General features: G+C 33.8%; 1 protein-coding gene across 39 annotated transcripts in view; it reads left to right on the plus strand.

Annotated features, from left to right (window-relative positions):
• MYCBP2 (MYC binding protein 2) overlaps positions 1–15,708 on the plus strand; it is a 193,127-nt gene that overhangs the window by 115,416 nt on the left and 62,003 nt on the right. For 19 of the 39 annotated variants that reach the window (XR_014948419.1, XM_032442048.2, XM_032442049.2 and 16 more), the window contains 6 exons: positions 3,000–3,116; positions 3,865–4,005; positions 9,562–9,636; positions 12,113–12,337; positions 13,214–13,346; positions 15,136–15,261. Coding sequence is in view for 35 of the 39 variants with exons in the window: in XM_032442048.2 (XP_032297939.2) it covers positions 3,000–3,116; positions 3,865–4,005; positions 9,562–9,636; positions 12,113–12,337; positions 13,214–13,346; positions 15,136–15,261 (817 nt within the window). In the remaining 4 variants the exon portion in view is untranslated. Of the gene's footprint in view, positions 1–2,999; positions 3,117–3,864; positions 4,704–9,110; positions 9,132–9,561; positions 9,637–12,112; positions 12,338–13,213; positions 13,347–15,135; positions 15,262–15,708 lie in introns of those variants that run through there. The other 20 variants (XM_032442057.2, XM_085553548.1, XM_085553585.1 and 17 more) reach the window with 8 other exon arrangements.

Below are 15,708 nucleotides of genomic sequence, written 5' to 3' on the forward strand. Positions count from 1 at the left end.
GATTAATTGATTTGTAGAAAATCTCATTCTACATACTAATTGAAACACTGTAGTGTCATTCAGGGTAGTCCTTGTTTAGTTGAATTGCAAGGGGCAAGACCATTAACAGTATGATTAGATTATGATGTGTTTTGATTGCTTCTACTGTCCTTACATTACTAAACAGGAAACTAGCATCACTTGGAGACAGAAAAAAAACTTTGAGCTTTAGTGGTTTAGTACTTGTAAAGTTTGTTAATTCTGTACAAGTCATATTCTGTTGCTGAAAGATATACTTCTTTTCAGATTCACCAAATAGGAAGTCTCAATAACAAAGCTCTTGCAAAGTGCTGTGAATTGTAAAAGATTTGTATCATAGAATCATCAAATTGTTCAGGTTGGAGCAGACCTTAAAGATTATCAAGTCCAACCACAACCTTAACAACCCACTGCTAAATTGTGACCCTGAGCATCCAAAGGGTTTTTAAAACATTCAGAGATGGTGACTTAACCACCTCCCTGTGAAGCCTATTCCAGTGCTTAACAACCCTTTCTGTAAAGACGTTTTTTTTTTATATCCAACCTAAACCTTCCCTGGTACAACTTGAGGCCATATCCCCTTGTCGTGTCATCTGTCACCAGTGAGAAGAGACCAACACCACTCTCGCTGTAAACACCTTTTGGATACTGGAAGAGAGCAATAAGGTCTCCCCTCAGCCTCCTTTTCCCCAGACCCTGTTCCTTCATAGGGCATATTCTCCAAGCCCTTCACAAGCCTTGCTGCCCTTCTTTGGACCTGCTCCAGCACCCCAATGTTCTTTTTGTACAGAGTTGCCCAAAAGTGAACAAAATACTTGAGGTGAGGCCTCACCAATTCTGAGTACAGGGGATGGATGACTTACCTAGTCCTGCTCAGCACACCATTCCTAATACATGCTAGGAGGCCATGCTGCTGGCTCATAATCAGCTGACTGTCCATCAGTACACTAAGGTCCCTTTCTGTCAGTTGCTGTGCCTTTCTGCATTAATCACCTTTGGTCAGAGCCAACGTAGTGCATGCTTTGGAAGAAGTGTTGGGCAGTGTTTCACTAAAGTTACTCAGTTGTTATGCTGTAGGGAAACATTCCAAGCAGAGAGGTGCTGATACAGTTACAGTTTGAATTTTTCTATTAGATAGCAGCTGCATCAAAGGGAAAAATGCTCTTTCTTGGCCTGTTTGTGTTCAAAACCTGTGTACGAGTTTTCTTTCTTCTAAATAAAAATTTTTAATCAAAGCTCTAGCTATCCCATCATATAATTTTCTGATGTGACATTTAGGGGTAATAATGTAAAAATTAGGCTCCCATAATTTGCAAGGCTTTGTTTATAGGCTTCTCTTTGTTGGGAATGCTGTAAGCAGTGTTCTGTATAACAGAATATAATAGAATAGTATAACTTACTTTGATTGGAAGTACAGAGATCAAGTCCAATGCCTGACACCTTTAGGGCTAACCAGAAGTCAAAGCATATTCCTAAGGGCATTATCCAAATGCCTCTCAAAACACTGACAGGTGTGAGGAAATCAACCACCTCTCCAGGAAGCCTCTCCCAGTGTTTAACCACCCTCACATTAAAGTTTTTGTTAATGATACCTCCCCTAACATTGCTCTGTGCTGTTCACGCATGTCATGTTTACCAGTGAGATGAGACTAGCTTCTGTCTCAGGAAGTTGTAGAGAGCAATGAGTTGACCTTACAGCCTCTTTATCTCCAAACTATATAAAAACATTTACATTACTTTTGTCTACAAAATAAATAATAGTAATCACAACTCATTGAATATATAGAATTTCTGAAATAATTTCTTTAGAAGAAAAAAGCAATTAATGCACTTAGCTATTACCTTTCTTTACTTTTTTTTTTTTGATTGATTATTTCCTTACCATATTGAGCTTTATGCTAATTTAAAGATTGAGTTCATATTTCAGTTAATACACTTCTGCTTTATAATGTTGAGTTTGAAAAGAACCTTCAGAGGTTATTTGTACAATGCAGACACATACATGCATTTCTTAGAATAGAGAGAAAGCAAATAGATGGGAGATTTTGTGGGCTGTAGTAAATCAAACTAATTACATATGTAGACTTCTTGTGTCCTTTTCCCTGGAAGACTGCAGCTTGGCTAGTCACTGAGGTGACATCAATGTGATGAACAGCAAAAGGCAATTTATTGAAGCTGATACACGCTTATATATTCTATGCTTATTGTGTATGTCCACTAAAACTACACACATCGTGGATCAATAACGTAAATACGCCCACTAGGGCTGCACAGTCACTGGTCCTTATCGTAAGTACGCCCACTAGGGCTGCATATGTCATTGTCCTTATCGCAAGGGGAAGGGCCTAACACGTCACAACCCGAAGCCCGCATATGCCTAATACAACATACATAACATCTGATCTAACTTTCATGTGAATAAGAAAGAAATTATTGTAACACTATTTCAGAAATAAGTAGAAATGTCTGCTCTTTTGCAATAACTAAAAAGCTATTTAAGGTTTTTACTAAAGCAAGTATCCTTACCTTTACCAAAAAGACTAGCTGATGTTTATGATAGGGTCAAATAAAAGCTTGAGTTGTTCAGTTACTGGAACCACTGTATTTGTTAAGACAAAAGCCCAACCTTTGAAACTTATGTGAATGCATAAATTATAGGTGAGCAGTAAAAAGATTCAGAAGCTTGTATTTACCATTGTCTGATGTAACAATTCTTTCAGTGACTGAGTCAATATATTTGTTGACCTTCTCTCAAAAAGGTTTTTTTTTGTTTTTGTTTTTGTTTTTTTATAATATGGTTTGAAAAAAGAAAATAAAACAAGTGAAATCATACACAGCAGCCATGGGAAACTAGCAACAAACTGTAACTCTGACTGCCATCTTGTCACTAGCATTTCAGAATCTGTTAAACCTATTTCTTTTTACTCTGAGAGCTCTGTTCCAATTTTTTCTTCCTTACTGTCTTCCTTTGCTTCTCTTAGGTTCGCAAATTTGTGGCCAAGGACAGTGCAGGGCTTCGTATCCGTAGCCACCCTTCCCTTCAGAGTGAGCAAATAGGCATAGTGAAAGTCAATGGATCCATCACTTTCATTGACGAGGTAATTAATAAGAAATTTCTGTTGAAAATTGGACTAAGATGTAAAGTTAATCCATGCAAATAATGTTGTTGTTTTTCATGTTTAGATGTTGGCAGGTACAGCATGAGTGCACAAGAGTATAAATTGCAAAAATCTAAATATTTACCAACTTAATTTTTTCAAGCTGTCATTTTATTTACTTACTTGAAAATCTGTTTAACAGTCATTATGATGCCAGGAAACAAAATTCCTAGAGTTCATTTTACAATGATATCTTAGCATTTAGTTGTTCATGACATACTATTTCGGCTCTACATAAAAATTCAAAGACATAGGTATTATTACATTCTTCATTTACATTTTCACAAGATTGGAAGTGATTAGACTATTCTGCATGTATAACTTCCTGTGTAATTTCATATACAAGGAATATTTTTGCAATTTACTAAGTTAATTCATCAGTAAAAGAGTGGAAAGTTGGGAACAGTAAGCTTGGCTCTCTTTGCTCTTTTCTCTCAAAGAAAATCTTATTGTTGCATTATCTGATTTAAATTTATCTTTGCACCTTGCCTTCTAAAAATACATGACTCTTGTTACTTTGAAATTCTGATGTGCTTAATATTCCTATCGACCTCTTCTTATATTCTGTCAATACAATGAAGATCATTACTTCCTTGCTACTGCTGTTTGTCTAATATCTGTTAATCCTTACTAGCCACAGAATGGTTACAGGAGGGCATGGCTCGTTTTTGTTGCTTGTTTCCCATAGATCCACAATGATGATGGTGTTTGGCTGAGGCTGAATGATGAGACAATAAAGAAGTATGTTCCTAACATGAATGGTTACACTGAAGCCTGGTGTCTATCTTTTAACCAGCATCTTGGCAAGAGCCTTCTGGTACCTGCTGACGTAAGTAAAAGGTGCCTTTGAAAAATATCCAAAGTACACTCTATCCTCATTACAAGACTTTCTTTAATTAAGGCTGCAAATGAGTCCTGAGGTAAAAGAATATTTTTATTACTAAAGATTGTCTTACACGTGTTTCCATTTTTGTGGGCTGTTGTGTAATGAGGGTGGAGTGTAGAAATGTGCAAGGCTTTTTATGTTGAACTTTTATCCTAAAGGAGATGCAAAAGTGGAAAGGCCACAACAGTAGTCTTAAAATGTATAATCAGATTATGCACCAGGTGTTTCCAATGCAATACTTCACTGTCGGTAAAGTGGCCCAATAATGTAATTATTTCTGAAGAGGCTTTTAGTCTGCAGTTAATGCTGTTGTGACTTTTTTTATATATAAAATTGAAACATTATTTCATCTTTATTATTTTTCATTGATATTTTTCAGAAATTTTGTTTGAATTTGTGCATGGTAGATTATTAGTTAATCAAAGAATCAGAGCACCAAGGCTCACAGAAAAAGTTGAATTTATAATAAAAGCAAGCAGCATAATTTATATGGTTAACCTTAATAGTGAATGCCATCACTACAGTTCAAAGTTGGTTAAACCTTTTCTGGCAATGAGATACACTTTTTGAAAAATACATACATGAGCAAAACCTATGTTTCTCATTGAAACTTATGAAAGTACAGGTCTACTGGATCACCTGTTATTGTGCGTTCTTCAAAGGGAGCAGCAACTTGATTTCTTGAGAGATGTGAGAACCAAATTTAATTGCTAATGCAGCTATTTAGACTGGATTTGTCTTATATGAGTGAGCTGCTGTTTGCAGCTGAATACACTTAGCAAATACTCAACCAATGTAAAAGCTTGCAGCCAGTACTTTCACTGTTTGTTTTCCTGTCATATAGGATCTGACATATCCTCATTTCTAGTGGAACTGGACTGCTTGAAAGTAGCCAAATCTGGCAGTTCATAAATCCGTAGTGACTACAGTCCATGTTCTGACAGTGTTACCTGATGGGACTAAATCTTCCTGCTCACCTTCTTGTCTAGAACGTATTTGTTGACATCTTTTTATTTGGAGAGTGTATGCAATTGCATCTTCATTTTGGGAACTACTTTAACATTGCGTTGGGGAAGCAAATTATTTCCATACTCAGCCATTATTCCTTCAAGTGACAACAGTCATTTCTCTAGCTTGTTAGAAAATACAGGAACACATAGAAAAAGTAAGTTTTGTTTAGTTTTCTATTGAGTATCAAATTCTCTACTACGCTTGTCAGACATTAGCAGTTCACCTATAATAAAAATAAATTCACCCATACCAAAGTAATCAGCTTCAGTAAAACTGTAAGTCTGGACATACATTATACATTTTTCAGATTTTTTTTCTATTCCCAATACTTTTAATTTATTTGCTATAGGGAACGTTAGTGAGCTCAGTGGTCGTGTAGTGGTTAGCAAGGACTTACTAGTTCGTCACTTTCAAATGTTTTCAGTACACATGCATTTCTAGAGGAAAGTTTAGCTCTCTTAGACAAACTTAAAAGAAACGGCTCTCTTAGCAAACAGTAAATAATCCAGAGTATTCAGTATTGAAAACATCATATTTTAATTGAATAGGTAGACCAGATGCAATGAAATGTGAAAAACAGCACATCATACAATTTACTGTGTGAATGCTTCTTTAAAGTTCAGATAGAATGTTATAGATTGTTTGTTTGTTGGTTTTTGTTTTTTTTCTTATTAAAGAGTTCTGCAAAATAGTTTTGGTGCTATTTGAACTCTTAAGATCTGATAGGTATTACTAAATTTTCTTTCAACTAACCAGTTCTACTGCATCCTCAGTGGCAAAAGGTAAAAGTCGCATGCTTTTGTAGCTTCTGATCAAGCAGACAGTGGTGAACACAGCAAAAATTATAAGGAAGTAACTACTACTTTAAGATGATTGTTATATTAACAAATGTTTTGAGCTACTTGGGAATGGAAGGTTTATTTGCATCTCATTATTATTATTATTATTATTATTGGAAGGACAAAGCATGTCCCAAAATGATTTATTATGATTGTATTTAATCATTCAAATTTGTGTGCTTGTTTTGTAATCATAAAAGGAAAGGAAATCTATATTTGGAACATCAAGGTTCTGTGGCTTTATATATCTTAGACTTTTTGCTACATACTAATATTACGTTAGGAAGCACACTATTTGATGAAATTTTGTGACCTTTTTAAAGCTCCTGATTTTTGTAAGTCAGTTTTAAACTCTTTCCTGCTAAATCTTGATCAAGTAAAATGATTCTGCTTTCTCATTAGAAAGCTTTAAAATAAATTATCTTGAGGTGTTCAATGAGATGAGAATACTGAAAACTATGAAGTCTGAAGTCTTATGTATGCCTAAAATTACATATGGAAAATCAAGTGGCTGAATTAGTCGTTATATTCCCTGTTCAAATTAATCGCACATTGTCTTTACTAAACTTAACTTTTAATCATCTTGTGTGTAGTTTGCTACTCTGATTATGGTACTATGTTAATTTAAACATCTAAGTTTTTTGCAATGCTAAGTTAGGTGTGTAAAATTTTTCACCTTGTGAAATATACTTTAAGATTTTTTTAAAAGAAAGCCATAATCACTCCATTTCATCACTGTATTAATTCAACAGTGAACAAAGGAAAAATATTTTTTTCTGCAGTGTCAATTTACTTTTTTTTTTTTAATGGACATTGTTATTCAATATTGACATCTTAAGAGAATCTTAGATCTTTTCAGTATACCACATATTGTGATCAAAGGTATTATATTTAAAGATTAATGATCATGGGAACACAGAGATTCTATTCTAGCTTTGATCATTTACCTTCTTAATAAAACTTTGGTAGTCTGATCTCTTTCTGTATTTGCTCTTCCCCTTTCATGAGAAGCATGATCTCAAATTGCACATCTAACCCACCTTCATATACTGTGATTTCCGATTGGCTTCTTAATGTCCTGGTAGTTACTTTTTCTTCTGTTTTGTCAGATTCAATTAACTATTCTTGCTGCACTCAAGAAGATAGAGCATAAAACAGTGCAAACAAATGAAAACCAGTTTTGTTTTATGGGAACTTATAGAAAGTAATATTTTGATTAAACTCTAAAACTTTAAAAAAAAATATATATTGTACTCCGAATATTTTTGTTACTATATTTTAAATGTCTAATGCATAATTATAGGGAATTCTAAACCCTACTGCTCAATTTTACTGTTACATTCCCCAACCACTGTAGACTAACAGAACTGAGAAACGGGATGTTTTTCCAGTGATTATTGCAGTTGAATAGAGAACTAAAATCAGTGTTTAGGTTATCTTGTTTAATTGCAGAGCCTCCAAATGTTCTATGAAAACACTGAAGGACATTTACAGCAGATTTTCACCATCATTTTAGGCATGATGGGAGTGAATTGGAGAGTGAGGGTATGCTGGGTAAAATGTCTAGATAATTACTTAAGATAAGACAGCTTTGAAGAATAATACTGATATTTTAAATATTTTAACATCTACTAATTTTCAGTAGTGAAGTAATTTATATTCAACTTTATGATTCCTGAAATGTAAACTTTATTAGAAAAAAAGGAATAAAGTTTTTCCAACAATTCCTAGAATTATTTTTAATTTAATTTTTGGAAATAATAAACTGAAATCTTCCAATTATAGCATAAGAACTAAATATAAAATCTTGCATGTAGTAGTTTCTTCTGAGTTAAAAGTTAATTCTCAACTACTTGCCACATATACTTATCATGACATGCTAATAGGCAGGAAGCCAGAAAGCTCAAATGTTCCAAGAGCATAGGAGAGGATCTGACTTAATCTTCAGTGTTGAGGAGAAAACATGGTCCCACTTCATTGCTGTTGGTTTCTTCTGTGTGTTTTTCACATACAGCTTTATAGCATGTAAACAGAGATTATTAAAATGAAGCTTCATTATTTTGGGTATGGATTACCCATGTTTGTCTGGATAGTAGAAATCTATCACAAAATATGGAATATACAGCATAGTAAAATCATCAGTGTGTTAAGCTGCATTGGATGTCTATGACATAGACTATCATTATGCAAATAGAGCCTTTTCATAGTTGTCATAGATTTATGTCAAAGTGGTTAAACTCTACTGTACGATTTTCCAGTCTGAGACCCTCCCTGTCTCCCCTGATCCCCCAAAGTGTCTTTTACTTGTGTAGTAGTACCACTTCCGATGTCAGGAGGAGGTACTAATTTCTAACGAAATTATGGTGTTTGATAATTTTTCCATTTTTGTCAAAGTTATAAATTATTGCCTTTATTTTAAAACAATGATGTAAGCATTATTTTTGCAAACAGCACATAGCTTGATAAATATGCCTGGTGATAGAAGTAAATTTACATATTTTTCACAAGTCAGTGTGTTTTTTCAAGGAATATAGATAAAGCATGCAAAGTGTATTTTGTACTTGCCAATTTGTGCTTACAGTGATAAATTTTCTTTAATAAATGTTAAAATCTAATGTGAATGGTGTCCAGGGATTTTAGTGGGGTCTTCTGTAAAGATGGAGATAGGAAATAAAGTTTTGACAAATCTGTTCATACAGATTAGACGGTGGCTTTGCTAACTGGTTTCTGCCATACTGATTATTGATACTACTGCCTATGTACTATTCATTCTTTCATTCCATAGGAGCAGTGAGAATTTCTTTGGAATAAGTAGAAACAAGTTCATGGACAGATTATTTTATGGAAAAAAAGATGTCTGCTTTTAGTTTTCTAATAGCTAATAAATGCTGTCCTAGCTGTTCTGGGGAGGCAAAAAATACACAGTACAGCGGTGCGTGTTTCTATAATATGATCCATTACTTATAAACTTAGTAAACTCTCTCTGGTATCTCCATTTGATGATTTTCTGTAATAAACTACTAAATGACTGTGTATTTTATAAAACAAATGAGATCTTAGTGATTGTTCTCCTTACAACACTGAAATTTTTGCTCTTAGTACAGAATGCAATTTTTATGTGCATGCTAGCAAAACCATTTGTACAAATGAGTTTATTTTCTCTCCATAAGAGTGATATTAGCTCTTGTTTTTTTTCAGTTCTGAACTGGTGACAAAATCCATGTGCAGTAGTCCTGATATAATGGAAGTTCTTTCAGAACAGCAGACTGTCTTGCTATAAAATTGTGGTTTGTGTTGGAACAAACTACTATTTCATTGTAAGAAAAGTGTGGGATTTTTCTGTGCACAGACTTAAGCTTTATAAGAAATGTCTGGCTCTTAGTTTCAGTAAATGGCATGACACACTCCATCCATTTAGAGCTTTTGACATACCAAACGGCTTTTGTTCAATAGATAATTTGCCGAGGGGGCAGTGGATTCAGGTGACTTGATCAGAAAAACAAAGCTTTCCCTTTTGAGAAGTATTCTACCAGTGAAATTACTTGTGTAGAAAGTTTGCATTACAGTGCTTCTAACTTCTTCCTCCGATGTTTCTTTGTTCCCATTTTCTTCTTGATATGTCTTTTTTTTTTAAAACTTTGTTGCTCAGAATGTCTTTAATGCTAGCCAAGGAGTAAGGGATTTGGACTTTTTTTCATGGACTTCCAAAGCTTTACCCCCTAAGGTGAGTTAAGTGACAGGAACAGTCACACTGAATCTTTTCTTTTTTCAGAATGTACCTGATGAATCAACTTTACATAAAATATTCCTTGAAGTCTATTTTACTATTAATTATTTTTACAGGAAATGGAAGGTTTCCTTAGAATGCTGTGTCTGGTTCTCTTCCTTTTCAATGTCAAAATAAAAATACTAGGGCAGATAGATGTCACTGATTTATAAGTTGCACTTTCTTCTATTATAGACAAAATTAGAAACTCATAGAGATGGCCTAGTAACATAATAAAGGCTTTAATTCTCATTTTGATGCAAAATGTTATTAAAGGCTACACTTCAAATTGCATTATCAAATAAATAGATATTCATATGGGTAAACTGCAAAAAGCTAATAAATAAAACATTTTTAATGTTAAAATTATGGAATTGTAGGGATGTGTTACGTTACATGCAGTTAAGAAGTTTAAATTATCTACTTATTTCTTTGTCCAAATCTCTTCACAGCTTTGCAGTGATTTTAAGATGTATTGTTTTCATATTAAACTTAGATATGAACCTTGTAAGGAAAATGACACTCAACATGCCTACTGGTTTAGAGATTAAAAAAAAAAAAAAAAAGTGTTTTTCACTGGATTTTCTTTTCCAAAATAGCAGAATTTCTACTGTTACATCAATATCTAGAAAATGTTAAAACTATCTTTAGGGCATGTGTTGTTTTTCTGTTGTTGTTTTCTCTTTGAACTGGCTTACTTCACCTTGAAAGCTTTGAAAGTTTGTGTTATAAAAAGGTTTCTTGGAAAGGCTAATGCATAACTCTGGGACATAATGTACAGACGTCAATACAAAAAATCTGATAATATGTTAATTAGAGATTACAGGAAATCATGTAAAATAGTAATTAAAAAAAGGAATAACATAACTGGAATTTCAGTTTAAAACTGATTTTTAGAAGTATTATACACAGCAGGATGTGTTACAGGAAATAGTGGAGGCAGAAAGTATTAGCATGTTCAGAAGAAATTAAATCTGTAGGAATCAAATTCATAAACAGTAAATTAAATAGGATTATGCCCTTTAGTATCCATATTAAAAAGTTTTTACACATTTTGCCCTCAGAGTAATGCCTCCTATTTATTTCTATGGAAACCAGAACAGATACAAAAAGCACAATAACATTACTTGGTACAGCAAATTCTCAGCTACAAAATATACTCATTAGCAGATTTTCATGGGTGTTCTTGGTTTGGTGATGTGACAGCTGTACTTGGCCACTGAGAACATGTCTTGTTCTTCATGTCATGTTCTTCTGTTGCCATTGCTGAAAAGCACCACCTGCTGCCTCACTGTGGTCACACCCACAGTTTGGTCTCCATAAGCATTTAGCAAAGCGTCAGTGAACAAACTGGCAGGAAGCTTCTGCCTCTACTGTCAGACCACTAACATCAGCTTCTGATGTCACGGGCCAACATAATAAAACAGGAGGCATTACTTTTAGAGCAGCTTTTAGAAATGCTGGTATGTATGTGATGGCCCACTAATAATGACTTGCGTGCTACATTTGAATAGCATTTTGTGTTGCCACGTCTGAAGACGTTTACACTAAGCTTCCTTCAGCAGGGTATTGCTTAGGTTCATAACGTTTAGGTCTTCTAAAAGAAGTACATATAACTTGTATTTTAAGTATAATGGAGCGTGTTCCTGCTTCTCAGTTGCTTTCTTCTGATGTTACCCTCATCCTTCATATTTTCCAGTAAAATAATATAATAGACCACTTAGACATTTAATTTATCTATGACTGACTGAAAATCTGTATTTCTCCTATTCTTAGTAACTATCAATTTTGATAAATAGGGAACAAAAAGTATTTTCTCATCTCAAATTTATGTGTCTTTTTAATCTATAATTGGTATTGAGTGAAATAAATTGTGAGCCTTTTTTATTGCCTAAGTTAGAATAATAAATATCCACTACATTTTTAAGAATCTATGATGTTTCTATTGTTCTTCATCTTCACTTCTACCTTTGATCTGAATTAACAATGTGTTTGAAAAGTGAAATCAAAAAAGAAGCTTATCATTTGGAAAGAGACTATATTTAATGTCCTTTCATATAGCTCAAGGCTTTTTGCTGGATTCTTTCACAGATACAGAGGGAGGAATGAATGTATATCCTAGTAAATGTCCATATGAAGCAAGTTTTAGTTAAAGTGGTAGGATAAATATTACGGTGTCTAGTTCCCTTTGAAATAATTTGCCTGCATTTAAGCCACTTCTGTTTCAGGAGTAACAGGATGACTTTTCAAGTGATGATTTACCAGTAGTTCAGTTTTATTATTGCATGCTAAAATTTGGAATGTAACTAGTATTTCTTTTCACTTTGGAATTTAATTATTTCATTCTTGAAATGAGTATTTCTTATGTGAAGAGTTGAAAAGTATTAGTGATGGATTTTATTCTGTTCTGTTTTTTGTTTTTTTAATTTCTCAGGAGTCTGTGTCTAGCACTGGTGATTTTTTCAAAGACCTAAATTCACACTGCCCACAGGAAGCAGTGATGCAAGAACAAGATCTGTCATTACTTCGAGGTGGTCCTGGAGTGTACAAGGTAGTGAAGACTGGCCCATCAGGTCACAACATCAGAAGCTGCCCTAACCTTAGAGGTATCCCAATTGGAATGTTAGTTCTGGGAAACAAAGTCAAGGCAGTGGGCGAGGTATGGATCCTTGTAGCTTCAGTTCATGTCTTCATAGATACCAATATGTACCTAGTAAACTCAACAAAAGAATCTCCTCCTGTACAGGTTTGCTTTTCCAATCTTTATGACAAATACTACCTTCTGAACTTGGTTTATATTTTAAATACTAATGTAATTATGATTTTTGTCTTTTCTGTGTGTTCATTGAAATAATGTCAAATTTGTAAAGTGGTTTCATATGCTTCCTTACATATTTGTTTCACTATTCCTTCAAAATGATGTTTCTGTTTTATGTTTTTATCATATGCTTTGAAAGAATTTTGTTTCACTGAAAAGCAAAACTTTTTCTAGGACCTAACCAATTAACAAGTTACTCTGCTACTCTGTTTTGACTCATTTGTTCAGATTCTGAACTGTTGTTACTGGTTGCGGTTTTCCAGTTGTGATGCTTTATGGTTAAGAGGGCTTAAGGATGAAGTGTGTCATGCTATTTCCTAAATACAGTGTCAGGAACAAAATTAGTACTTCTGCAAACATTTCATATATAACTCACTATTACAAATTTGTTGTTGCAGCCACCCGTAAAAAGGCATACCTTGAATATCTCCTTCAAGTTTTTACATAGGCTTGTTTGAATGTTCTAAAGTAGTGGTGTTGGTGTTGCTTTTTCCAAACATAAGCAGGTTTAATATTTTTTGAAATATTCCTAACTGTAAATGTGCCATAAATGGTTTTCATCCTTCAATCTGCCTCAGCCTGTGGCCTTAATTTAAGAAACTTTGTTTTTAAAGCTTTTGTTGTAATATAAAGATTGGAATACACATTAAGTTGTTGAATTTTACTACAGAATAATCTGAAAAGTCAGTATGCTGTGCTTTTTTATGTGTACAACAGGTGACTAATTCAGAAGGTACATGGGTGCAAATGGATAAGAACAGCATGGTAGAGTTCTGTGAAAGTGATGAAGGCGAGGCGTGGTCATTAGCTAGAGACAGAGGCGGAAACCAGTACCTCCGACATGAAGATGGCAAGTTGTTTTGTTTTGTTTTCTAACTAACTTGGGAAAAAAAGCACAATAAATCTAAATAGGACAAATAAATAAAGAAGAAACTGAGTTTTAAAACTGTAACAATATTTTTTCCATTGAATTACTTTGTTGCTGAATTTCAAAGTTGTTTACAAGCATCCTTTATCTGTTTGTAGTCTGTTTGTTTTTTTAAATAACAGTTGAAGTATTCCCCCATATTTTCTTCTGTACCAGTTATGGGTCATAATTCTATCCTTCCTTTTAGCTATAAGGATGATTTTCAAATAAGTGCTTGTGTACTTCTTTCAGACTTTTCTCCTTTTTTTTTTTGTTTGTACATGAGAAAAGCATAAATAATTGTTTATGTTCCTTTTGGTTTTAATTCTGCTACACTGTATCCCATTAAAAAAAAATACAGATTTTTTTTAGACACTGGATTTTAAATTAACATCACATTTCTAACTGTTCTAGTTAGCAATGAATGATTACGTTTTCTTAAAATGCAGAATTTCTGTCCTGATAAATTCATGTTCAGACTGGGTAAGAACTAGAAGTAATGAAAGAAGATATAAGCAAAAGGCTAGTACCCAGAGTTTGCTATAGTATATTTGTAATTTTATTTGGATCATGCTTCTTATTGATCATCCTTCAGACATTACTGGTCATTATCACTGATCTAAAATATGTTTCTTTTACCTCAAATCCTTCTTGTGAAAACTTTGATGCATCCTGATATTGTTAATTCCTTAATAGACAGACTAAGCTGTTTGACAGAGTTCTCATACAAGATCATGGCCTACCTATTTTTCCATCAAAAGATGAAACAGGAGTGGTATGACATTATTTGCACTTCTGGAGAAGATAATTTAGTCCAGCCTCACTCACAGTACAGAATCAGTTAGAACAAGTTGCTGTTCAGGCCCTTGTCTAATAAAAGTCAAAATATTTTAAATACTTCCAACCTCTCTGGGTAACTTATTTAATTATTTACCCACCTTCACAATGAAAAAGAATTCATAATACAATTTCACATGCTACAACATTTGTTGTCTCTTGTCCTGTCACTGTAAGCCTTCCAGAAAAGTTAGGATTCATCTTCTCTGACCCTTCCAGTAATGTAATTGAAGGGAGATCTCTCCTGAGCTTTTCAAGACTAAACAACCCTAGATCTCTTAAACACTCCACAGATGTGTGCTCTGTAGTACCCAGCCTGTCTTGGTGGCTTCTGCTGAATTCATTTTAGTCTGTATATGAATGGGCAGTCTGAAATCGGATACTGCTGTCTAGTGCCTCCCTCAGATTTCTAGTAAAAAATAATATGAATCTTCATTAACATGATTTCATTGAATATTTATCTCTGAGAATACTTGTTCTTCCATGAATTGTAATTCCCTATAAGGCTGATTTTTCAACTCGCTTAAAAAGTTTGTTTCTTTGAGCCATCTATTAAATGAATTTAACAGCTGCTGTCTAAAGAATTGTGTGATATTACTGGAAAATAAGTTCTCAAGACTATTCCTGAGTGGCACATGGCAGCAAAAATTGCAGCAACTCAGTCAAATGTAAAACAAGTCTGTGTGATACTAACTCCTCAATCTTTTTCTTTTTAGAGCTTGAGTTCTAGGGAAGATAGATGCCCTTTTCTTTCTGAAGAGAATTGAGTAGAATGAAAGAGTGCTCTCTGGAGGAAAAAAAAAGAAAAATTCTCCTTTGTTGACTCATCTTTCCACTGTAAAATCTGAGAAGATCTAATTCTAAAGTGATATGGTTGTTTGTTTTTTTTTTGCAGAGCAAGTTCTTCTAGATCAGAATGTTCAGACTCCTCCTCCAAGTCCATTTTCAATACAAGCTTTCAGTAAGGGGACAAGCTGTAGTAATGGACAAGGGTTTGATTACGGCCTTGGAAATAACAAAGGTATGCTTTTTTTCACTCACATTTTTTAAAATGACAGTTAATTTTACTTATGTTTTTTGTCACTCATTTTATATTCCTTTAGTCATTATCAGATGTTCTCCAAATGAAGAAATCAGTAGCACAGTGAATTGTGTTTTTTCTTTACTTCAGTTTCACTCAGTCTAAGTGCACTGTATAAAAAGCATCATAAAAAGCTTGAAGGTTACAGACACCTGAGGCTATCTGTAATGCCAGGTACTACACTTTAATGTAGAAAAGAAAAGTAAACATTTGCAAAACAAGGTATGAAAGATAATGTATTTAAAAATAACAGGTTGTGAAAGGATTGGAAACATTCTTAAGCACTTCTAGTCTGTCTTAAAATGTTAAGTGCTTTTGATTGCATGACAGACTACCATTAAAGATTTATGTTGTAAAACTGAAGTTACTTTTCAGCCACATAGATAC

Source organism: Coturnix japonica, chromosome 1, assembly GCF_054131305.1.
Source record: "Coturnix japonica strain WE chromosome 1, WE-NBRP24, whole genome shotgun sequence".
In the NCBI taxonomy this organism is placed as follows: domain Eukaryota; kingdom Metazoa; phylum Chordata; class Aves; order Galliformes; family Phasianidae; genus Coturnix; species Coturnix japonica.